We start from the raw sequence: 25,953 nt of genomic DNA, 5'->3' as shown, positions 1-25,953 counted from the left end.
TAAGAAGATGATCTTAGTCAACACCTTCATAACAAGTTATTTGATGCATAGCTTTCATTTTTGATAGAAAATAAACAATGAATATAACTTTTCATTGTGAAGTACTATTGTAAAGTAGGTAGGCATACTAACTAAGTATACGATATTTAAAACCATTCTATTTTATTTTAATATATTTTCTAAAGTATTTTTACACTTGTATATGGCTATCGTATTCATTTAAACAACGTTTAGCCATTTGCAACTCAGATTTATGTTTGTGTATAAACCACATTGAAAATGTCAAACCACTAAGATGTAATATCTAAATTGAGTGAATGACTCAAGCTCTAGTTGTCTGAATAAATTTGCGTAACATATTAAGGGCCTCAAAATAAAACTATATTGCAGATTTTATAGCGGTTTTTATATATTATAATTTTCTTCCGACATTTCGAAGACCGCAAAGTCTTGAAAATATTTTTATTTCAATATCAATATTCCCGTAAATATAAGAAATCATTATACTGAGGGCCTGTTTCACCAGTTTAATGTAATTTTTTTATTACCATTTCTTTGGGAACATTAAAATAGAATCTGACATTTTTGTATTTGATAAGTTTATACATTTATTTCACAAATAGCATTTACTCAGTAACCGTAATACCTATTCTATAATCAATCAACGCTTCACTTGTCTTTAGGGAATTAACGTATCTTAATTCTATGAGAATAATTTATTGGTAAACTTTTTTTGAGGCCCCGCCAGCATGGAACATATTTTTCAGAAGAAAAGTGTAAACAAGTTCGGGATAAAATAAACTATATTATGTCAATCTAGGACATGGTCTTTGGTGATTCAGAAGATATATTGGACTAGAACAAATACTGATTCGCGCTGGAGCATGCTGGAGCTAATTTGCTTTTTTTTTTAATGTCTTGAAAGGTAATCACTTTCAACTTTCAACCAAATTGCTTTCGTTTAAAACTTGAGGTAGAAACGTCATTCGATGGTAATTGATTTCTATACAATATTTGTTTTATTCAACAATTTAAATAAGTCAATGAACTGGTATAAACTTTTTGGTTGTTTTGTGTTAGTTATATTGGAAAGTGTATGGGTCTTCAAAATAATTTCAAAGGTCGTCGTACTCGTTTGTAATACTATTTTATATTCGAAGAATTTCCGCAAAACTTTATTGATAATTATTTTTTACCCAATAAAGTTCTACATAAGAATACAATATTATTTTACAATCCCTTAAAAAAAATCAAAGTAATTATTGTTTTTTGCACATAACTACCAAAAACTGTGTGTGACACAGCTGATTGTGATGAAATAGAAATGGCCGTATTTACTTTCATCGACGCACTTCGCTTGAGGCAAACTGATCGTGATTCAGAATACACGGCGGACGGCGCGGAAGGAATATCTTCATTGCATGTCCTTCATTGATAGTATAAAGTCTGTGCTGGACTTCAACTTGATATCATTTGCTCAGCAGAAGCTAACTGATAACAAACCACCAAAATGTTCAAGTTGGTGAGTAGTAGAATTCTCATTGTTTTAACCAATTGCTGTTTAGTAAGCTCCTTGAATCATCGTCCATAACTTAATAAACACCACAGCATATTTGATAAAAACCTATGAACGTAACTCAAACGTTATCAATATGGCTTCCATAAAAAATACTATTTATCTATTAGTGGAATTTCGTTATTTGACAGTACAATAACGGTTTGATAGCAAATCTACAAAATAGAACTGATTTAATTAGGGTAGTGTGACCGAAGTAAGAATTGTAAATAAATGGTTCCTAACGTGATCCACCATCCATGTTTTTGGTATTTTTACGTATTGTAGTACAAAAACAAACTACGATTTGTCGTTAGTTTTTTATATTTATTTTTATAATATGAAGTGATAAGTTGTAATTTAATCAAAGGGTTTATTTTTACATTTCCTCATGAAACGATTTTATGATTGATTTTAAAATTAGCTGAGCCTTCATGGGCTTCGATATCCTACATTTCGCATATGGGTAAACAAAAATAAAATTTTGCATAAAGACTTTGTAAGCCAGATGGCGCCAAAGTTGCCATTGATATTTGTTTCCCACACAACCACAATATAAATGCGGGTTAAAGGCATTAAAACGATCATAATTAACTGAATTAATATTGATACATTTATACAAAAATAAACCATCACGATTATGTAGGTTCTATATAATTATGTAGGGTTATACTTATAATAATATCAATTATTGTAAATATACTTATTAAGTGGGTTTCATCATTTCTTATTGTGTATTAAAATATCTGCCTATACGATAGTTTCATATTTAGCTAACCATCCGAAAATTCATACTTAATCATTGTCATAGTTTTTCAAAACTTTTTTTCTTTCCAGTTCATCTTCGCCTGCTTCCTCGCTCTCGCCGCGGCCGAGCCCAAGCCCGGCGTCTTCGTCGGAGGCTACGCAGCGCCCATAGCCGCCGCGTACACCGCGCCGGTAGCTGCTGCGTACACCGCGCCCGTCGCCTACTCTGCCTACAGCGCGCCTTTGGCTGCCTACTCCGCCTACAGTTACGCGTCTCCGTACTCATACTTTCTCCGCCGTTGATTAGTATGAGTACACGATAAACAGCCTTAGAACATTGGATTATAAACTGTACAAACCAAAACGTATTGGAAAGAAAATGATTTCACACGAAACAACAAATATCATGAAATAAATTTATTTCCACAATTTTTTTATATTATTTCTCTCCTATAATTACTATAAACAAAATCACACACTCATGCCTTCTACTAGAAGTGGAGATTACCATAAGTGCATCGAGTATGTAGGTACCCATTTTATTTTCTCTCACTCACACTCACACTCTTTCACATCACTTATATCGGAAACTTTTTACCGCGGGCGGAGCCGCGAACATAATATATGGTACGTAATTGTAATGATATTCAATAACAAACAGATAAACTAGCATACTATTCATAAATTGCAGATTCATCATAAATTATGCGCTTCAAACTAAACATTTATTATCTACTAGCTTCCGCTCGCAGCTTCGCCCGCGTGGATTTCGGACTTCAAAAATGGAGGAGGTGCTCAATTTGTCGGGATGTTTTTTTTAAGTATGGTGGTATGCAGGTGGTCCGATTGTCCTGTCAGGGTCTGATGATGGGATCCTGGTGAAATCGAAGGAAGCTTATAGCATGATTCAGTATTCACGCGTGATGGCTTATTATTAGCGTATTTCATGTATAACTTTGGTGTTTCTATACCGATTTCTATGATTCTTTTTTATGGAATATTTAATAATGTTAACTTTTTTAATTAGGGATGACTGAGAGTATTATAAACGTAAGAGTAGTCAAATATAATGAGAAAGCTTCGAACTGCAAGTTATCGGGAGTTACACGTGTTATTGTGAGTCAACCATAAAAGATAGACATATGCTGTCGTGGGATATTTTTTAGATAATTTTAAGGAGAACATTTCCGTCATACATGATTTCTGTGTAGCTTTAACCATTAAGGTTGCACACGCGACGGAAGCTTAAAAATGGAGTAACTTCTCCCGTTTTCCCAACATTTCCCTTCACTGCTCTGCTCCTATTAATTGTAGCGTGATGAAAAGTATACTATAACCAGCACAGGAGTATGACAAATAATTGTACCAAGTTTCGTTAAAATCCATCGAGTAGTTTTGTTTCTATAACGGTTATACAGACAGACAGACAGACAAAAATTTTACTAATTGCATTTTTTGGCATCAGTATCGATCCCTAATCACCCCCTGATAGTTATTTTGGAAATATATTTCATGTACAGAATTGACCTCTCTACAGATTTATTATAAGTATAGATATATAAAAAATTCACAACTAATTAATTAGATATCCTACTTTCAATTAACAATAAAAATCTGAAAGGCTGAGAACATGTTTGCATATTTCTTAGGATTAGCAAATACAAAACCCCTGAAAGAATTTCGATGTGATTCTACACACATGACATAGACAAATTTCTTGTTTATTATAAAGGTCCAGAAAAGTGCAGTTTTATACCAAGAGAGAACTAAAAAGTGGTCAAACAAGGAAAGCAACTTACAAATGTGCAGCATCTGTTAATAAACATCTATTTATGTACAAATTATGCAATTCATATATTTTTCATAGGTGAAGGTCACGAACACTTTTGTTCATTTCACGTAAATGGATATTCCATACTATTAGTAATAGAAACATAATGTGATTTTGTAAACCTTTTTTATACGGCACGAAATAGTAAACCCACTGCATTTGGTGGTAAGTGGAGTAGGATCCAATAGAATATCGACTGACGAGAGATGATTACCCCTCGACAGTCGACATAATTATGCCGGCTTTTTGGAACCGAAGATACACAGGCTGATTATTTATAAATGGAAAAGTTTATGTCCTTGGTAAAATTACGCGCTGAATGATTAAAACTGCATGAAAATTAATCCGCCTTGTACTTATCACCTCCATTGCATAAAATTCTAACGTCCGCAACTAATTTGGACAAAGAGATTTTAATTTTTACTAAAAACCAAGATATTTACGCTGGACGTGAAGTAACTGAAATTAGGTACTAGAAAATCTCGGCTATACAGTTCAATATCCTTACATATTAAAGCGATTACTTACATTAATAACAAACATTTGTTTACAATGGCTTACATTTAATCCAAACGAATTCATTACCATTGAACCGGTCTATTAATTATTTGTTTAGAAATAGCATTACACAATAGGTTTGTAGTATACAAAGGTAAATGATAATGTAGTTAGGCTTAGTTCAAATCTCATCCATCGATTATTTGAATGTTCCGGTAATGCTGTACATTTTAAAGAGAAATAGACTATGCCTGTCTCTAATGAAATGCAATGGCGACTTTAAGCATATTATGTACTAGGTGTTCGCGTCTTCAGCGCCTTTCGCGCTATAAAAGTCTCTAAACGACATCAGGACCATCTATTTAAAAAATTAGATTTAAAAAAATCCTTTATATCCTATGGGGAAAATAACCAGGTAAAAATATATGTGTTAATGTTAAAAAGTATATTACTAAAAGACGCTTTTGGCGTTTACGACATTGGGAGACCAATTGTTGTCCACCTCAGAGTCGCTGTAGTCGAGCGAACAGCCCCCCACTGCTCGCTCCGCGACTCTCTCTAGTCCCCAAATAGTCGGCTCTTACGACAGGCAGGGTATGCCGTGGTGGAATTCTCCAGATGCCCCCATGTCACAGGGCCTAGAACACATAGAGCTTCATAATCATAGCAAAGAACCATATTGATCACAGCTTTCAAATAACAAAAACTGCATCAGGTTGGTCTATTAGTTTAAGAGCTACGATACCACAGTCAGATACATAGATTTATTCCTTAAACTTATAACACCCCTCTTTTTGCGTCGGAGGTGAAAAAGTTCCTAACTTATCCTAAAATGTTATAAATAACTTCAAATAAAAATTGTAAATTATACTCACCGCGTGTGCTATCATTATAGCTCAAGCGAATTCAAATTGAAAACCCGATTTAGTCCAATTATTTCGATTTGAGAATATTTTAATCTCTAACCCGCTCTGTAATTTAGTATTACAAACCCTTAATCCAGATATCAGACTAGTTCAAAAGCTGGCTAATTATTATGCATGTCGCTTGAGAACACAAAAAGAAACTGTTGATACAAAGATAGGTACGAAGCTTCTGACGTGTTTATGTAGCCTTAAAACTACGAAGGAAAGTATGACGCATTGCAATAAAGGTAAAAGGATAACCTGAAATACTTTAGATACTAAAGCTACTTGCTGATTAAATTCGATCCAAAAAAAATATTATCATGATATACTCTTTGAATAGCGTGGACTATGCAAGATGCAAGCTCCGGATTGCGTGAACTCTATGCCATTACAGTCAATTGCTTCTCAGTCCCTAGAAACAATAGAAGACAACGTTAAAAAATGTCTTTAGCCCATAGGTCAATACAAGTGAACCTTCAATACTATCAAAGTCAAAAAAAATATATATATTAAAGAAGGTCATGGTCTAGTACCCCACACCATACTCCTACGAAAGTGCATTGCTTCGACCGCAATGACCGATAATAATAAACAGTCAATAACCACTCAAGGCGACTTATCGATTCGAAAAAGGCGCAAATAAGATTATTTAGGGCGATTTAATTAAGTGTCACACAGAGTGCAATTATGATTAACCTAGCAGTGACTGAACATCCAGTATGGAGGCGCATTGACCTCCAGGGTTGTCGCAACTAGAATTGTCATTGTAACATCAAACACGCGCGCACTGACCTCTGACGCAATGATGCCGCACACCCTGAATGCTGATATGCTCGGCACTCGGTTTATGCACCTGTGAGACAAGAAAAAATTTTGGTTTAGATAATTTATAGTTTAGCTTGAACTAGTCGCTGATAAACTTACCTGTACAAAAACGATATTTACCAAGTGTTTACTTACGTATACATTACAAAAAAACTAAAAAATACAAATCTAGATACATTTTAAATTAATTTATGCAATTTAAAAATAGTTTCCTGTTTTTAAGTTTATTAAGCTCAAAAAATGTACATGACTGACGTTAATATTATTTTGTCTCTCGTCTAGTAGTTATTCTTTTTTTTAGTAAGGAAATAATTCCTTCGTTTTATTTACAGATACATGCAATTTTATTTATTGGATATAGAATTGTTTTTTTATTACAATTGTTGGATTTGAGGATACAGCTTTACCTTACTTATTGTCTACTATGTTACTTCTTATTTTACTTCTTAATAATATTATAAATGCGAAAGATTATGAAAATGTCTATAAGAATTAACTCAAAAATAGCTGAAATAATTTGGATGAAATTTAGCACACACATAGAATATCCTAAGTTAATAATTGGGTTACTTTTAATCAGGGCTAGTTACTGCGGGTAGTAGTTGAAGATTTAATCTGTTTTTAATAGATGGCGTTGGCATCGTAAGGATAGCGTTATGTACACGTATACTGTGGTTTGTACCCTTTGTAGCAGAAAGGCTTTTCACACGAGCGAAGCCGCGAGCAACACCTAGTTTCACAATATTTCTAGGAGGTTGTTTAGAAGTCAATTTCGAACGTTTAGGTATGTACATGTTTTTCCACAGAAATATTCTGCAGGTTAAAATAAATTAAGATTTCTGTCACTTCACCATACCATAATTTACCTACATATTCAAGAAATATATTCGTATACGTTATGTGTTCTAATATTTTTATTATAAAACGACGCTAATTTATTCATACACATCTTTTTTATATCGTATAATTTTAAAAAAATCATTAGTAATTTTTACCTTTACATAAATACGAGATTAACTGGGTTACCTTGAAACAATTTAAAATTGTGCATTGTGGCATTGTAACGTGCTGAATATTTATCTAGAATTCGGAGCAGCACCAACGTGAACGTATGTACGTAAATTTGCAGGCCCTCGTAATATCTCGAAATTCTCTTTCGTACCAAATCAAGTACAGTATTTAAAGTGGATGGTTACCTCGATGGACATCATTCACTCTTTCAGTTCACAACAAGAACAAACAAACCAACAAACATGTACAAGCTGGTAAATAAAAATATATCAAATAATATAATTACTTGTATTACCGTAACGGTGTGTGATTACTGAGACAAAACCGTGACGTCATGAGAATTAAAAAAGCACAGCGCAACAAAACCTGTTTAATCTCCTGTTGAAGTGATATCATAATGTTGTACAATCATAATATTAACTGTATTAAACAACTGTTTCCCATTCAAAATCAAGGCTAATAGAAATTGTGATATGACCAAATAAGAAACAAGCGGTAGTTCCCAAATGTTACGTCTGCATACGAATGTGTATTCGCCTTGAATTATGTTTGGAAATGTTACCTTTATGTATACTGATTGGGTAAAAATCGTCAAAACTTTACGAATTTTGTTTGCATTTAAAAATTAATCTACTTACATAAATTTTCAAATATATATGTGTTTGTTTCATAGGTAATCTTCGCTACCCTTTTGGCTGTTGCTGCTGCTAAACCAGGCATTCACAGTATTGCTCCGGCAGCGTACGCCGCACCCGTTGCAGTAGCCGCTCCCGTAGCTGCTGCCTACTCCGCCCCGGTCGCAGCAGCATACACTGCACCGGTCGCAGCAGCATACGCTGCACCCCTACGCTACGATGCCTACAGCGCTCCTGTCGCTGCTGCCTATGCTGCTCCCGTTCCCGCCGCCTACGCCGCCTACAGCGCACCTGTAGCAGCCGCATACTCAGCACCTCTAGTATCGGCTGCCTACAGGGCTCCCCTTGCTTTCCTTAAGTGAATGGACTGATCTAACAACCCAAAGAATGATTAATAAATGAATTTGATATTTTGATAAATGTGTTTATTTTCATTTCCATATCTTATCAAGTCGTTAGTCGTAACCAGCATAATTAATTTGAATTAAAAAAATATATGATTGTAATAATTACCAAAATCGACGATAGCCTAATAGGGGGTTGAATGAAATACCGAAACAAACGTCCATAGTTTCAAAACCCAATGGCGCGCACCTCTGACTCTTATACAATTATGTAAATAACTTCTGTGAATTATCGTTTGCTTTAATGATGAAGGAAAACATCGTGAGAAAACCTACATAATTGGGATATTTTCTATAATAATTTTGAGGTTATGTGAAGTCTGCTTATCCGCTCTAATGTGGTGGACTAAGGTGTAAGCCCTCTCAGTGGTAGAGGAGGCCCATGCCCAGCCGTGGGACTGCATGTAATACAGGTCTGATATTTTTATTATATTCTAAAATATTTTTTTAACCAAACAATATATCCTTAATGTTAATCGTGGTTTGTCGTAACTAAGACAGTAAAATACCAAATCGCTGTTTGCAGTTACAATTTTAAAAGCTTAGAGCGATTTATGGTTCACAAATATAAGAAACCAGCTATAATTTTTTATTTACTTTTATGTAAAATTATAATAAAACGGAAATGGCATAATGAAGCACCTTGTAAAATCATGAATACTAATTTATATTTAATATTAAAATTATCTTTACTGTATAAAATGTATTATAATGGGCGTATTTACATTTTCTTCATATCAAAGACGCAGAAGTAGGTTTTAATATGAGAAAATAAATCAACGAAATATATCTCATACAGTTAGCTTGACCCATATACTGATGTACACCGTCATTTAAATATGTTGATGTCACTGTTTACTCAAAATTTAGGTGTCTATGAACTAAACAACTGCGTTAGAAGTCAATTTACTTAATATATAGTTGTGAAACCTAGTATAAAAATTCCGGTGGCCGTCGTTAATGACTCGCGATTCATTTGGGAAAAACGAATGGAACGTGGTTCAAAAACATGATCAGAATATAATACTGAATAATCATTCCAACAGAAAAAAATTTTGTTTTCTACGCGAAGATGAGGACAGTGGCATTTAGCTCTACCAAACACTTACAGCTAATAATATACTATAGTATAAATATATCAAGTTTTTATACTACAATTTTAAATGGCAATTATTACGTCGTCCAACGTAATATGAATCAATTTGTAGATATTTTTTACATGACGCAACACAGGATGTTAGCACGTGTATTATTAAAAACCATGAAACAATATTCAAAATGGTGCTATGAATAGCAGTCTCTGCAGACAATAGCACAATGCATGACATCAATCGATGGTTGCATCACACGGGGATGTATAAGGGTGTAGCCACAAGAACATGTCAAGAGATTAACTCTATTATAATATAATGTAGATACGGCTGATATTTGTATATTAGTTAAGTTATTCAGTGGATCAATTATGGATGGATTAAGGTTGTGTTGTTAGCGCGAATAAATCCGTAGCTTCAATTTTGGCATACAAAATTATCTCTGGTCATTATGACTTGGTTTGCACTATATTTTCCGACCAAATTAGAATATCTATCTACAAGGATATCCCCTGAAAATATGTGGAGTGTCTTCTAAGGTAAACCCAACTAAGTGTGTGTGTTATTTTTTTTTAAAAGGAACGTAAGCAAACGGAATAATGTCACCTGATGATAAGTTACTACTGATTACCCAAAAAACAAACCATAAAGACAAAACTGTCTACAGTGAAGTTAAGCCATTCTTCATTGTCTAAACCTTATAATTAGGACAATATTTAGTAAGCGTTTAGTTTGAATCCCTATTAACACAATACTTATAACCCAGCCTTATTGTTAGGGTTGTAGCATATTGTATCCAAGTTATGCCGGCATGACGTCACAATGCTCGCACGCGTCGTTCGAGTGAATAACTTCATTAGATACACGTTACGTGTCTCTTTGGTATTTCTGGAGATTAATTTTATATAAAAGGGAGTTTATGATATATTAGAGACAATCCCTGTCTACGATTTTATAATGAGATTAAGGTTCCTAACTTCTTTACTCTAGACAAACGTCAGGAATATTTATATTTAAAATTATAAAATTTGTTTTATTTCGAGTTTTATAAACATCATGCAATAAAAATGAATAATAATATCTTACCAGCAAACAATGCTACGAATAGTAATCCATGTTGCACTAGTAGATGATAGACTTAGGGTTGCCACGCGTTTTTATGTGAAACAATACATCATAACTATTTTAAAAACGACATAGCATGATATCCATAACTTATATATAAAATTAGCTTTTGTCTTGGATTCCGCCCGCGTGAAAGAGTTCCCGGGATAAAAGTAGCTTATACCACTCCGGGCTAATGAAACCTTCTATTAGTTAATTATTTTTTTTAAATCGGTTTAGTATTTCTTGAGATTAGCACGATCAAAGAAACAAACAATCTCTCCAACCTCTAATATTACAACTACGTTTTAACTACGCGGGTGTTAACACCCGCCATAGTGGCGCACATAAGTATCGCGTTCTGGGATCAGCCTGTGTATATCCGGTTCCAACAGGCCGGTATAATTGTATCGACTGCCGCGGGGTAATCATCGCTCGTCAGTCGACATTCTATTAGACAGCACTCCACTTACCATCAGGTGCAGCGGGGTTACTGAGCTGTGCCCGTTTAACAAAAAAAATTCTGTCGTGGCTTGAAGACGCCATTTTTTTTACATTATCAAGAATTTATTTATAGGATGGAATGAACTGACTGTCTTAGTTCCTGGTTGCTATTAGTTTGCAAGTGCAAGTTATTTATCAAGATAGGGTTGCCGGTCTCGGGTACTTAATTTCCATTTAATTTCCGGTATCGGTTATAATTAGCTGCGCAAGGGGAAGCAGCCTACGTGATTTTAACTAAGCAAATTATTGTATATTCTTATTTATTATATTATATAACATATTACCCAATTTACTAATTTGATAAAATACTTGAAATTTTTGTATGCCTAATACCATATGTATAAAATAATTAATAACTAGTAAGATTTTCTCGTTTCTATTAGAAGTTTTTCTAGAGTCTTCCATTCATATTTTTCTTTCCTTTCTATTCCATGCCTTCTCTAGAGTGTTCCATTTATCCTTATTTTAGCTGTATTCATTCAACGTTTACCCGCCATGTCCATCAAATTGTCTCCCTACCAGGCAATCAATCTTCCTCTCTCTCAGTACCCGATGATTCGGTCCAATATATCTATCTTTGGGTCCATCGATTGTCAGTCAACCAGACCATGTGACCAACCCAGCGCTTCTGATAACAAAAACTAGAATTCTTTAGAATAAAAATTTTAAATTCATTCACGACAACTGTACCACGTACATAGGCCTCTTCAAGGATACTCTATTGTATGCCAATTTTCAATTCTTCTCGTCTATTCAGAAACAAAAAACTAATATTTTATGTTTACGCGTGTCCATCCGTACATTTGTACATAATATTTTAGTTCGTATGACACATATTTTATAATGCTACTATATTTAGTCATGGTATGCTCTTCAACGCCGGTGATTTAACGTTAAGTTATATGTGTTTCAAATGCTAATGTTAACTGTTTGGATAAACCCATTGAATCATTGTGACAGCAAATAATAATTAACGTCAAATTAAATCATAGTGTATGTGTTATTTTGACTTTCTAGGTTTTTATAGAGGCACTTTTTTATTGCTTTGAATGACAAGATGAGCTTGTCGTTTGCCTGGTGGTAAGCGATACGACCGCTCATAAACAGTAGAAACACTCTGAATTACAAATTATTGTTTGGTATTCCACCGCGCTCGCCATCCAGAGATATGCGGCATAAAGTCTTATTATGTCCAGCAGTTATACTGACTAAAATTGCCTTCAAACCAGAACACAACAGTGACTACGCACTTCTGCTTGGCGGCAGAAATAGACATTGCGGTGGTACCTACCCAGACAGACTCTCACATATGAGAGATCTACCACCAGTACACACAGCACAGCAAAGCAGGAGGAGGAGGTATGTACCATCATGTAAGTGGACTAGGGTCTAAATAAAGTGTCCACTGACAGTGACGGTATCCTCTCGGCAGTCAACACAATTATGCCAGCCTGTTTTTTTTTTTTTTTTTAACTTAGGTAAGTCATCAGATGACTATCTCCCGCCTTGGGATGGGCGGGAGGGCGTGTCAGACTTCTACTGACTAAAAACCTACGGTGTTCCCATCCTTTGCCTATGTGCCTAGGTCCAAGATCGGATGGCATTAAAACCTAGGCAGGCACCGGCCCCAAAGGGCCCCGTCAATGACACTGACACTGCTCTTCGAGGCGCGCGTGGAACACTACGCGCCGTACACACGGGCCGTTGGGGTGTTTCGGGCGACGAGCTACCCCATGCTCGTCACCCGACGGTCCGCGCCTACGGAGGCTGACGATCCTCAGCAGACGTTCGACGCCCGCGTCTTGTACGTCTGCCGTGGCGGATGGGACGTTGGGCGCTTTGGCGCCGTAGCCGTCCCGCCACCTCCTTTGCGAGCATCACGTCCTCGCAGAAGGAGGTGACTGCATCCCACTCTCTCTCGCCCCGGAGCATGGCTTCTACCAGGCCCCGACGCGAGAGGTCTCCGCCACCGATGGCCGTTGTGAGAACACGGCGGTGCTCAGTTCAAGCTGGGCACACCTCCACCGTATGCTCCACCGTGTCCTCCGGCCGATCCGCACAGAACAAACACGCGGGCGTATCCTCCACCCGGATCCGATACAGGTACCTGCCGAAGCAGCCGTGACCGGTCAGTACCTGCGTCGTCCGGAATGAGAGGACGCCGTGACGTCTTGTCAGCCACACCTCGAAGAGGGGACTTACCGCCGCTATCGTGGCGTGCCCAGCCAAGGGTTGCGACAGTCGTTGTCGCCATTCCGCCATGAGGTTCTGCCGGAGCTCCGTCCACCGCGCGGCAATTTGCCGCGGTAGCGGAGTTACGCCCCGGCTCTGCGCTTCCCCACGCCACACATACAGTGACGCGAGGACCTTCGCCTCGAGACCCCATGGCGGTAGTCCGGCAAGGAGGCCTGCCGCCTCGCAGGAGATCGTGCGGTATCCCCGTATCAGCCGTATGGCCATCGCTCTTTGTGGCGCGTTCAAAAAGCGGCCTTGCCGCCGCGCCACAGCTGCGGACCATACGGGGGCACCGTACAGGGCCATGGACCGCACGACTCCTGCGTAGAGCCGTCGGCAGGGAGCATTTGGCCCCCCCAAGTTTGGCAAAAGACGCGTAAAAATATCCATAATTGTTTTTTTTTTTTCATCTAGGACCTATGAAGGTTCAACAGGCTAGCTGAAAAGGAAAATACCGGAGGTAACGTTTAATGCGACCTCAGAACTCGACTTTTAGAAGTGATTCGTAAGGATAAATAAAAGATTGTAAAAAAAAACTGATATCTGAAAGTACGTCGACCGATACGTGGAATCTACGAGATACATTAAGGGAGGGCTGTGGATAAAACAGCCAACCTTCTAAAACCACAAGGAAGCCCCGAAGGCCTATCAGAAAATTAAAAACACGCCTAATATTGTTCATTAGCTTTTGCTCGCGGTGCCGCCGCGTGAAAAAGTTTTTGGGATAGCAGTCCCGCTTTATATTCTTACGGGATAAAATGCCCATAGGACTTGTATGTAACTTTCTATTAGTAAAAAAAATAAAATTCGATTTAGAAGTTCCTGAGATTAGCGCGTGCACACAAACTCTTCAGCTTTATATATTATTATAGATTATCAATTCATTAAGGAAACATAGCTGCATTAATAAATCATTAAATGGTTGTAAGAGGCTATTAGGTACAGGTAATGAGTTAAAATTTAGGCTTTACGGAATCATTTGGCAGTAAGTAATATGTTTTTGTAGTTCGTAATTTATTTTTATTTAAGTGTTTATTTAAGTGAGGATATTATTTTTCTAAACGGTAAGTGATTACTGCAGGGGGGGGGAGTCCATAGTACAAAGGAATATAACAACATTTTATGTAAAGAATTCGTAATCCGGTGGAACTGATTTATCTTGTTAAACTATAAAACATTATTAGTGCAAGGCCCTACCCCTACTAACACTTTAGTTTAAAAGATTATATTTTTCTAGCTAAACACACGTAAGTTATAAAACTAACGATTGAAAAAAAATAGCGTAGGCAATTTGTGATTCTTATATGCACATAATTATCTATTATTATGCATAGCTGCCTAGTCTGATTTACATTCAAAAACGCACGTCAGAGACGAGAAACTTCGGAAAACTTACCAATGTGAGGTTGGAATGGAGAGAACTAAGAAATTAATTTCAAATTATCACGGTAAAGAAATGAAAATAAGTATGACATGCCAAGTGCTGAGGTTTCGAAATGAAATTTTATCGATTTTTTTTTTGTTATTATGCGACAAGTTGTATTACCTTTACATTTTTAGTTACACATTATATCATAATATTCGTTATGTCTGCAAGCTCCACTTTTCTTTGACATGGACCTGAACCCCTCAATACTATTGATAACAACATAAAAAACAAAACATAGTTATAATACGGAAACAGCTTAAAAACTTTAGCACGCCTCTTCATCTAATTACAACTTACTTATACCACTATAGCAATCATCAAAAAATCGATCCTGGAATCTGTAAAAAAAATAATGAAATTAGTGCAAGTTGGACAATAACTTTCTTATTTCTAAAATAATTGTGATTTTCTTCAAGTATTTTGAATGCCAATCGAGCAAATAAATTCAAGTCAAGTTCATGGTTATTAATAATTGCGACCTTGATCAAACGGTGGCGCATAAGGATGTACAAATTTAAATATTAGTACCAAATGCGTACATAGAATAGAATGTTCTACGCGCATGACGGCAGATCCTTGCCGCTTTGATTAGGCGACCAACACGGCTGCCAAAGTATAGGGTGTTGTTACCTTTTTAAACAGCAGTAAACACGCAACACGCTGTCGCTATAATTATAACGCCGGTGAAGTTGTTAGATAGAATCGAACGATATAATATTTTATTAATACTGTATTTTATAATTTCTAGATTAACATGAAGGTTTTTTTATTTTGCCTTGTAAGAAGTCTGTAAACAGACTAACTAGTGTTACCTTTTTAATAGGTATTTAATAATAATTTATTCGTTTTTAAATGTTTTTTAATATAATCGTAACATAACTATTACAAATTTGATTTATATAACGGAAATGCGTCGTCGTGTTATTTTTCGAGCATAATATTATTAGTAGGTCGTGAATAATCTATTTCCTCTTCCGATCATGTAGTCGCGACATTTCCATACATTTCTGTGTGGATGTGAAAATTATCATGATAAGATTTTGTTTCTATATGCGCTTCTCTGTTATCCAAAACTGCTCTAAATGTTTGATTCGGAATCAAATCAAAATATTTTGTTACTTCCCTCTTATGTGTCCTCAAATGAATGATGTTTGACATTTTAATCAGCACCTATAACTTATGCCGAGAATTTAAATTTAAAGTGAATGTTACACTGCTGTTTCTTGATCAGTTAACATTTTGACTTATACTTATTAATCTTTTCACAGAATTATTCTACCAGTGACTTAACCAGAACTCTGGTGGGCATTAAACACTTCAAAGAAAGATCTCACGGAAATTGTGGTATTTCTAAAGAGCTTAAAAAAGAATAAACACTCTGTATCCATTTCAATAGTGTGTGCAATCAAAATTATTCATGTCGCGTAAGGGTCCCGATCGCGCACGTCTCACCAAGGTGCGCAGGCGCCGAACTGATGCCAACACAATAGAGGTCATCATCGAATCCTATATATTCGCTGGGACCAGGTGGAGGAGCATCAGTCACAGCCCGACGAACCTACCAACCTCAAAAATGTTCAAACTTGTGAGTACTTAATCTAGTATTCAATTATAAAAATAGTGAATTATCCTATAAAACAGTGAAATTAATGTTCCGTCAAATATTTCGCATTTTTTTTTATAATTAAACTTAGGTATATTCAGTTACTATTAAATTAAGTGAAATACTTTAGTAAGCCACGAAAATCTTTAATATCCGGTAAAATTTTAAATATTATTTTTTTATATATAAATAATTTTAGTTTGCATTTTAATTAAAAATTTAATTATATGTTTGTTAAAAGCTATGAAATATATTAAAATCCAAGTGATGTGCTAATATTGTTTTATATTCGCAGTTGATCTTCGCCGCTCTCCTGGCTTTCGCCGTCGCCAAGCCGCTAGTGGTGAGCTACTCAGCTCCATATGCAGCGTACACCGCTCCCGTGGCAGCGGCGTACACTGCTCCCGTCGCCTACTCTGCATACAGCGCCTACTCTCCGTACTACTCCGCCTACACCTACGCAGCCCCGTACTCTTACTACGTTTAAAACTTGGATAAAATGTTATGATGCCAAAATTGTAAAATCAAGTCATATTTATTTCACGTTACCAATACAGTGTATGTAAGCTTGATTTTTGTGTTTTTTTTGCGCCTTATTTGTTTTTACCAGTAATTTAAAGGCCACATCGAATCATCCATCAAGATTAATTATTTAATTACTACGTCAAAGTAATTTTTTTTTCCGCATATTTTATGAAACGAGACGTCGTTTAAAATTAGTTGTAAATTGTACATAACTAATCAGTTAGTTCAAGTTATCTTAGAACGAAATAACTCGTATAAATTTTTCACATTAATGTAGTGTACAAACAGGAAAAAAGAATTCTTGTTTGTCTGTCATGGGATATTAAGAGTAAGCTAACCATCTAAATAATAGTTTTATTTGGATTTCTTGAGCCCTCAATTATATCGTACATGTGTGAGGACATTGCGGAAACCCGTCGAAGCAACACCATTGATGTTACACAAAATCAATATTGTTTCTTTTTCAAAAAACTTATATTACAAAGTCCCCGCGTGACCACGAAGGCTGCAAAGTCTTCGAACCGTCAGGAGAAAATAAAAATTTAAAAACCGCGATAAAATCCGAAAACTAGTTCAATTTTAATGTCTAACCTTTAATCTATTAATATTCTATGTTTTAAGAAAACACTATATCACAAAATTGTATTCATTCAAAGTATTTTCAAAATAAACTTACATTGTAGTCAGTATTTATTGCATTCTCAAGTTGTTAATTACATATTAATTTTTCAGTTTCAATACATATTACCAAATTATCATTATTATAAAGACGAAAACATTGTATATCGAGGCAACAAAAACATACCTATTTTTAGATCAAAGTAGATTATAATAATCTTACTCGTTTAACATTCATGACGAAGTACCTGTTTATCATTTAAAAGTCATAGTAGAGCAATTAAGATTGTACGCTACGCAAAACTGTTAAACAATTAATTTGTTACTACGAGGAAATTATAAAATCATATTAATATTTTACTAATTTAATCACTTATCTTGCGCATATTGTGATGGTTGGTTGCTTTATTAAAGTACAAAAAATCATCTACTTTATTATTATATCACATATAAATAGATTAGTTTATATAGTATATAGCATGTAACCGTTTTTTGTCCCTAAAATAAAAATAAAAAAATAATGAAACCATTGATGGTCCACCTTATTTTAAAATCTTCATAAAATTATTGCATGAAGGCATGTATAGAAAAAACTTTGATTTAATTACAACATATTTATTATATATTATTTCTTAAAACTGGCTAACCTACCTATGCTAGGTATCAACCTATGCTAAGTCACAGTATGTTATAAAGAAAAGAAGGTACGAAATTGGAACATCTCTAAAGACAAACGATCTGTAACCCATGAACTATAATAATAATAATATCAGCCCTGTATTATATACTTGCACACTGCTGAGCACGGGCCTCCTCTACTACTGAGAGGGATTAGGCCTTAGTCCACCACGCTGGCCTAGTGCGGATTGGTAGACTTCACACGCCTTCGAAATTCCTATAGAGAACTTCTCAGATGTGCAGGTTTCCTAACGATGTTTTCCTTCACCGTTATAGCGAACGATAAATTCACAAAGAATACACACATGATTTTAGAAAAGTCAGAGGTGTGTGCCCTTGGGATTTGAACCTGCGGACATTCGTCTTGGCAGTCCGTTCCATACCCAACTAGGCTATCGCCGCTTATACTAACCCATGAAATATGTTCCTCATTTATTGCAGTCCTAGAAATAAGCAAGATGCACTGGACTAGCAGCAGCTTGTATATATTATATGTGGATATTATGTGCAATCGTTGTTGCACACCGCTGTATTAAACGTTCTCACTAGGTTAACACATTTAAGCTGCCCTAAAATATCGTATCGTAATATGTGTATCGGTCATTTCTTGATAAAAAATAACAGCTTGATTTGCTACAAATCTGTGATAGCTTCTTAGTATCATATTCTCGAGATAAAAAGCAACCTACGTATCGCCATATGTGTATAGCGCATCGCACACGGCAGCTGCAATCTAAAGATATATAAGGTGTGTGGGAATCATACATTATAATTTTACTTTAAAATGATTTAAAGCTATACATCCTGGGACGTAATTTACAATAATATATATTGCAGCCTCCGTGTCTGATGTGTCTTAAACACTATACCATAGTCTTGCGATCTATAGTTCCTTCTGCTGCTCCGGCTTTGTCTGAGAAAATAGTGCATCGCTACTCGCTATCCTGCTCAATCTCCATAGAATATTTTGTTAGGTCAATTATTTAAAAAAAATCACATTACGATTTCTAGATGCAGTAAGATTCTACTGATCAGGCGATGTTATTGTATGTCTTTTTCAATAAGAATCAACGGAAATAATATTTTCTTGAATTCAACCTTTATTATGACTAAAATATAAAAATTCACATCGAATTGATAACCTTCTTATTTTAAAGTTGGTGAAAAATAAAACATCACGCTAAAGTATACCTCAAAATTTGTCGTCAGGCCACCTGAAATTGCGAGATTTTACACAACATTTTTTAAACAAAACTACTCTATTAATTTTGAGATTATTCAAAAATACCACTTTATTTTTTAAACATGGTTGACTATAATAGGCTACCTATGAAGGTATCAAACGGTATGTGTATCTGCGAGATCAACTGTTCAGCTTAATGAGAACTAAAGCACACAATTCTCTACTTGAAGCAAACAAAAGTAAAGTCTCAATTATAAAGAACACTGAGAACTTAAATATATTATATTTTAAAATAACATAAATACAATATCCTGAAAACTACCAAAAAACGCGAAACATACAATATGGAGTTGATTTAAATAAATCGATAGGTATTCAACGCTGTTGAATGCGGCTCTTGATTATTAAAATGCAAATGTTAATAGCAGTTACGGTTTACGTGTTGTTCCCACGATTGTTAATCGATGTATATTGATGAATTGCGAGTTTATTATTTATATATCTTGTCAAACTTTGCGATACAGATTGTTGATATATCTACTTCCTCGATTGTTTTATTTTACTCTAAAATACTTGTAAATTGGACTCGTTTTGCCATATTAGCCTTGGATAAAGTCACTCGTTGACAAAATTGATTTTTATTGCATTTCGCACCCACTGGTATTACATAATAAATTGAATCTTAATATCTACTACAGAGAGATTAATTTATTTACGCTATACAAATCTGCTTAAGAACTGAGTCCGGTTTTGAGATACGTGTATAAATTTGCAGGCGATGAGAAGCTTCTCATCATTCAGTCTCCAACGGATTAACTGATAACTACTAAGATGTACAAGGTAAGCAATATTATAGAAAGGCAATTTCGATAAATATAAATAAAAAAGTGTTTTTTAATAATTTTAAATATATTTAAAAAAAACGGTGTTAGTAACATTTACTGACAATATTTTGACTTTATCACAGTCATTTTATATTTGTATAAGCTACAACAGGATCGATTCAGAGCATACACTAGCTATTCTTATTTTTATAAGAGACAGGTGGCTATATGGGTTATGGATAATAATTTACCACAGGAATTATATCGATGTGAAGGAATTTTGGGTGCATTGACGCCTATCGAGGAATCAGAAGGAGAAAAAAAAAATAATATTGTGACTCCTGGTAATTCACTGACCGTTCAGGATCCATCAGCAAAGATGTCAATTTACATAGACTTTTAGTGAGCGCCCCGATCGAGCATCTCATCATCTCATCATTCCTACTGTAGACTGTAGAGAAAACTGCGTACCGTGTGGTTCTATCGCTTACGAAATTATTGGTACAATATATCTTTATGCGTATTGTTTTTTGTTTTTCTAGATCGCAGTTGCCCTCGCCGCCTTGTTGGCTGTAGCTGTCGCTAAACCCAGCGTCGCTGTTGCCCCTCTCGCCTACTCGTACTCCGCTCCTTTGGTGTCGGCTTACTCCGGATCTTACTTGCCGTCCAGCTACGGTTACGGCTACGGCTACCCCTCTGCCTACTCGTACTCCCCTGTCTCCTACTCCTCAGTAGCTGCTGTCAGCCCAGTGGTATCCGCCTACAACGCACCAGTGGCCTACTCCGCTCCCGCCTACTCTTCTTACCCTGGCTACTCTGCGTACCCCAGTTACTACAACGGCTTGTCCGGCTACAGTGCGTACTCTCCCCTCAGCTATAGCAGCTATGTGAGCCCTTCTTCCCTGTACTGGAAAAAGAAGTGAAATACTAAACGATGACAAGGCAATGAATTAATGGATTAAAGAACTTTTTATATATATTCTGTTTTTTACTTTTTTACCTGCCTAACAAGAAGTTAACTAGAACCTCCTTAAGCCATGGATTTATTATGTTTTATTTCAATGTTATTTATAAAAAAGTACAATAATAATAGTTATTGCTATATTAACTTAAAAGCACATCACATTACAAACACTTATGTATATTGTCATACAATATTAGAGTATGTTCAAACAACATTATTAATTGTGAAAAATTCGACAACGACCAGGAACGGAGGAAAGAAGAACAGCGACGTGCATAAATTATCGTATCCTTTTACTACACCATTCAAGTTAAATTGATTGCTAAATTTGAGACAATAAAACAAGGGTGACACACAATTACTATGTAGAGTTTCAAGAATCCCTCCTAGCCGAATTTCAGCCACGGCGGCCAATCTTAAAAAGCTTTCATAATAAAACAATAACTAAAAATACAATTTACAAATTTATGGATAAAAATTCTGTGAACTTTCCCTCACGTGTGTTACATAACAATATGAAAGAAAATCGTACAAAAACAATTACCAAAGTACTATAAGCAGATTAATGTATGAAATAGATTAACTAGACACCAGGTGTGACATAAACTAGTTATTTATTCCAGTTTGACAAGGTGTGCGCCCAGCGCCGCTGCAGATGTTAAAATTATGAACTTTTAACCAACATTAGTTTAGTTTATACCCTGCATATTTTTCCAACGTTTATTAATGCATATTATTCATTGCCTTTGGTATGACTTTTTTATTTCGGTTAAAGTGTTAGTATCTCTCATTAACTTACCAAGTCTATGGTGCCCAAACAAAAAGTGTCTTATAATTAACTTTTATTTTAAGCTATAATAACACTTTAATTTTGCAATATTTATAAGTAAATCTTAGGAGCAGTAGCCAATTTGCCTTTCTTCATTTGTTAATACTAACTTTATGAATAAGAGTGAATATCCGAACGATAGAGTTATCATTAGGATATGTAATTTCCACACTTTTTATCAATTTTATACTAGCGTTAACGATTGTGAAAAAATTTATCTTGGCTATTATTGGCAAACATTATATTAACTCTGTTTAAAGAAATTATTGAGTTGGAAATATTTGTTTCTAGTGTGGTTGGGTTTATACCCAACCACAATAGAAACAAATATTTCCAACTCAATATCAATATCAATACCATATCATATCATATAATATAATATCAATCACTCAATTTATATCCTTGTTGAACTATATTATAATCTCGTATTGTAAATCTATCTATACTTATAATAAATCTGTAGAGAGGTCAATTCTGTACATGAAATATATTTCCAAAATAACTATCAGGGGGTGATTAGGGATCGATACTGATGCCAAAAATGCAATTAGTAAAATTTTTGTCTGTCTGTCTGTCTGTCTGTCTGTCTGTATAACCGTTATAGAAACAAAAACTACTCGACGGATTTTAACGAAACTTGGTACAATTATTTTTCATACTCCTGTGCTAGTTATAGTATACTTTTCATCACGCTACAATTAATAGGAGCAGAGCAGTGAAGGGAAATGTTGGGAAAACGGGAGAAGTTACTCCATTTTTAAGCTTCCGTCGCGTGTGCAACCTTAATGGTTAAAGCTACACAGAAATCATGTATGACGGAAATGTTCTCCTTAAAATTATGTAAAAAATATCCCGCGACAGCATATGTCTATCTTTTATGGTTGACTCACGATAACACATGCTATATGCTATATGCCTCCTTCGATTTCACCAGGATCCCATCATCAGACCCTGACCGGACAATCGGACCACCTGCATACCACCATACATTAAAAAAAAACCGACAAATTGAGCACCTCCTCCATTTTTGAAGTCCGAAATCCATGCGGGCGAAGCTGCGGGCGGAAGCTAGTAATGTAATAATTTTATTTCTTTTAACGCTATCCCAGCAACACCCAGGTGCCGTAGGAAAGACGTCTGTCTACAATAGTTACGTTTACGAATGATTAGTCACGTTTGTATCTATATTATATTATGACTATGATACATCCATTATTCCCATTCGTCATGTAGTTCTATTTGGCAAATGACTTTTTAATTTTCACAAGGTCAATACGAATAAGGCATCGTTTTCAAGAGAGTTAAAAATTGTATTATAACATTACATGGTTATAGGTACCATAATAAAAATAATTATAAGATATTTTTTATAGATAATGCCTTTATTTACATATTAATACATATCTTGTGCAAAAGTCGGAAAGAATCTACAGTAAAAGCAATAATTCATTAGTATCCGTTACGAATGAAGCGTCAAGTTAAAAATTTAAAAGGATATTCAATAAAAAACTTTAAAAAGGTGCAGTCTTTTAACCTTAAAGTCATATCAGTAAACAATTATCTATTCAAGCTAGAATCAACTTATAAAATATGAAATATGTGACGAATTCTCAGCACTTGTGTATAAGCCTTTATATTTCCCCGTACTAATTATACATTCTTTTGTTTTCCTTTACCATTTGGTAAGGCCTTGGCAATACTATTGAAAGAGTTGGTTTTTCTTTACAAATATTCATTTGTTTCTATGTGTCTGTCCAAAATGGAGTAAATATATAAGGTGGGACATATTTATCGACAATCAGTGCAAATTCGGAACTGTTAAACTTAACAAGTGAAGTTACTCATTACTTCAAAATGACCAAAGGAATTGGAGTAAGTACAAGTCCAGTCAAATTTAATACGTATTTTGTAATTTAAAGATATAATTTTATTTTTGTGTCTGACAAACGGGCTATGTGAGTCGACTGATGGTAAGTGAAAACTGCTGTAATTAAACATGGGCATTACCAGAGGAATTGCTGATGTATTGAAGGTTTTCTTGAAATTTGAAGTAATAATTAGTACGTTTCTTAATGATTACCAGTGGCGAAGGGTGAAATTTTTCAAAAGGTAACCCGGTGTAAAAAAAATTGGCGTCAGTTAAGATATCGGGGCAATTTATCGGCAAACAAAAACTAAGACAACGGATTAGTCTTGATTCGAAATCAACAAACGTTGACATACATACTAAATTACCTATTATGCGTAAATAATTGAAACATTCATAAAATCGAACAATAAACGAAGATAATTCTCGATCCATTAATCAAAATATAAGAACTTACCTATTAATTAGTTATAACAGCAACAAAAGTAAGTATTAAAATTATAACCACACTACACTAAAAGTATCTGTTTATTTTCAAATTAAAACTATAATTGTAATAGAAATAGGTATCACGATCGCCAAACAGACCAACAGTTTAAGTCTACCTACATGATAAACTTATATAATTATCAATTTCAATTATAATCAAGAAAGCTTATTCGTTAACTTTTGATTGTATCGTGGTGCTACTTTTAATTCAGTATAATATCATATTTATTTTCTTCTAACAAACATTTTGTGTCTAAAATCAAAAACTTTCAGATCTTCTTCAAATATTTTACCATCTAAATACTAATATGTGAAATCACCGACTAATAATATACTTACGTAAAGGTAGACATTAAACTGATCACAGGTAGTTATTTCCATTATAATACACTTTTATTTGTAGTTTCTAAATAAACAAAGCGCTGGTAACTAAATATCACATAACTATCAAAAAATAAAATGAATATGACAATTTACAAACACCGCTACTTGGTAGCATAATAAATTATGACGTTTGAAGGACGTAAAAAGCGACAACTATACAAAGTCGGTTAACGTGAAGCCGAACTAGCTCGGGTTACCTTTGCCCATATCTTCCGCGCGATTTCGACAAACACTAGCATAGAAAGTCATGGAAACTGCTGGCAAATATATTCAAAACATACTACGACATTAAGCCGCTTGACAGCGGGTTACCTTTGCCTGTGGCGTCACAATTTCACTTAGGTAACGGAATTTCTGGGGAACTAAATACAAGGTGCGCCATCTAACGTCATTTAAAATAAGTAATTGATATCGATTAAATTAACAAACAACGGGCTAATGGCCGATAGATGTCATTATTAAGTTATCAATTATAATTATTAAGTTAAGCTATTATAATTATTGTCCATTGTCTGATATGTTGTAAATTTATATTTGCCTATTAAATATATTGTTTAGTATCACCGAAAACCTAAAAGGGAAGCCGGTGGGAATCGGCTTGTATGGACGCTTCGCCACTGATGATTACTCAATCATGTCGGTTCAAACATTTTGAGGCAAGCTGGTCCCATAACTTGCATGTCGAAGACAATACTATAAGAATCATTCGGTAAAGAAACACCATTCATCCATACGCAACACCGAATCATCTCCTTAGAGTCAAAAAACCCTACAATATAATATTTTTTACAGATCGTGGCACTGGCACTATTTTCTTGCGTAGCAGCAGATCCTTACTACATAAGCTCTCCCTATTACCCCTCGGGGTATGCTGCAGCTTTGACTGCCGCGCCAGTAGCTACTACCATCCCCGCCGCTCCCGCTTTACCGTTACCCGCAGTACCCGCAGTTCCAGCAGTACCAGCAGTAACCACTGTGCCAGCATCCTGGAACCCAGTCACAGCCCTATCAGCATACGCTTACGGATCAGGTTACAGTGTTCAAGAGTTCCCAGTGGTAAACTCAGCATCGGCGCCTTTGGTTTATGCCGGCCCTTACGGCTCTTCTTTGCCGTTGGCTTATGCCTCCGACTATTATTACCGTAGATAAATTATTATAATTGCATTGTATACAGATTTTATGTTTTGCTAATAATATAATTGTCTTCAATTA

The 25,953-nt window shown here is 35.3% G+C and overlaps 3 protein-coding genes across 3 annotated transcripts; all 3 read left to right on the top strand.

The window, feature by feature from the left end:
• The first annotated feature begins 1,429 nt into the window (after nt 1–1,429).
• LOC115451057 (cuticle protein 18.6) lies at nt 1,430–8,430 on the top strand. The gene is made up of 4 exons (XM_037438971.1): nt 1,430–1,522; nt 2,393–2,602; nt 7,528–7,629; nt 8,049–8,430. Exons 1-4 carry the CDS (start codon nt 1,511–1,513, stop codon nt 8,370–8,372), a joined length of 648 nt encoding a protein of 215 aa, XP_037294868.1. The 5' UTR covers nt 1,430–1,510; the 3' UTR covers nt 8,373–8,430.
• A 7,905-nt stretch (nt 8,431–16,335) lies between these two features.
• LOC115451077 (cuticle protein 12.5) lies at nt 16,336–21,187 on the top strand. The gene is made up of 3 exons (XM_037438970.1): nt 16,336–16,362; nt 16,676–16,864; nt 20,751–21,187. Exons 1-3 carry the CDS (start codon nt 16,351–16,353, stop codon nt 21,129–21,131), a joined length of 582 nt encoding a protein of 193 aa, XP_037294867.1. The 5' UTR covers nt 16,336–16,350; the 3' UTR covers nt 21,132–21,187.
• A 2,583-nt stretch (nt 21,188–23,770) lies between these two features.
• On the top strand, nt 23,771–25,953 carry LOC115450861 (cuticle protein 12.5). Its single transcript, XM_030178988.1, has 2 exons — nt 23,771–23,873; nt 25,534–25,953. The coding sequence occupies exons 1-2, from the start codon at nt 23,856–23,858 to the stop codon at nt 25,888–25,890; spliced, it is 375 nt and encodes a 124-aa protein (XP_030034848.1). The 5' UTR covers nt 23,771–23,855; the 3' UTR covers nt 25,891–25,953.

Source organism: Manduca sexta, chromosome 15 (genome assembly GCF_014839805.1).
Source record: "Manduca sexta isolate Smith_Timp_Sample1 chromosome 15, JHU_Msex_v1.0, whole genome shotgun sequence".
In the NCBI taxonomy this organism is placed as follows: domain Eukaryota; kingdom Metazoa; phylum Arthropoda; class Insecta; order Lepidoptera; family Sphingidae; genus Manduca; species Manduca sexta.
Note: the sequence above shows the minus strand (reverse complement) of the source record. Positions and strands in the feature narration are given on the sequence as shown.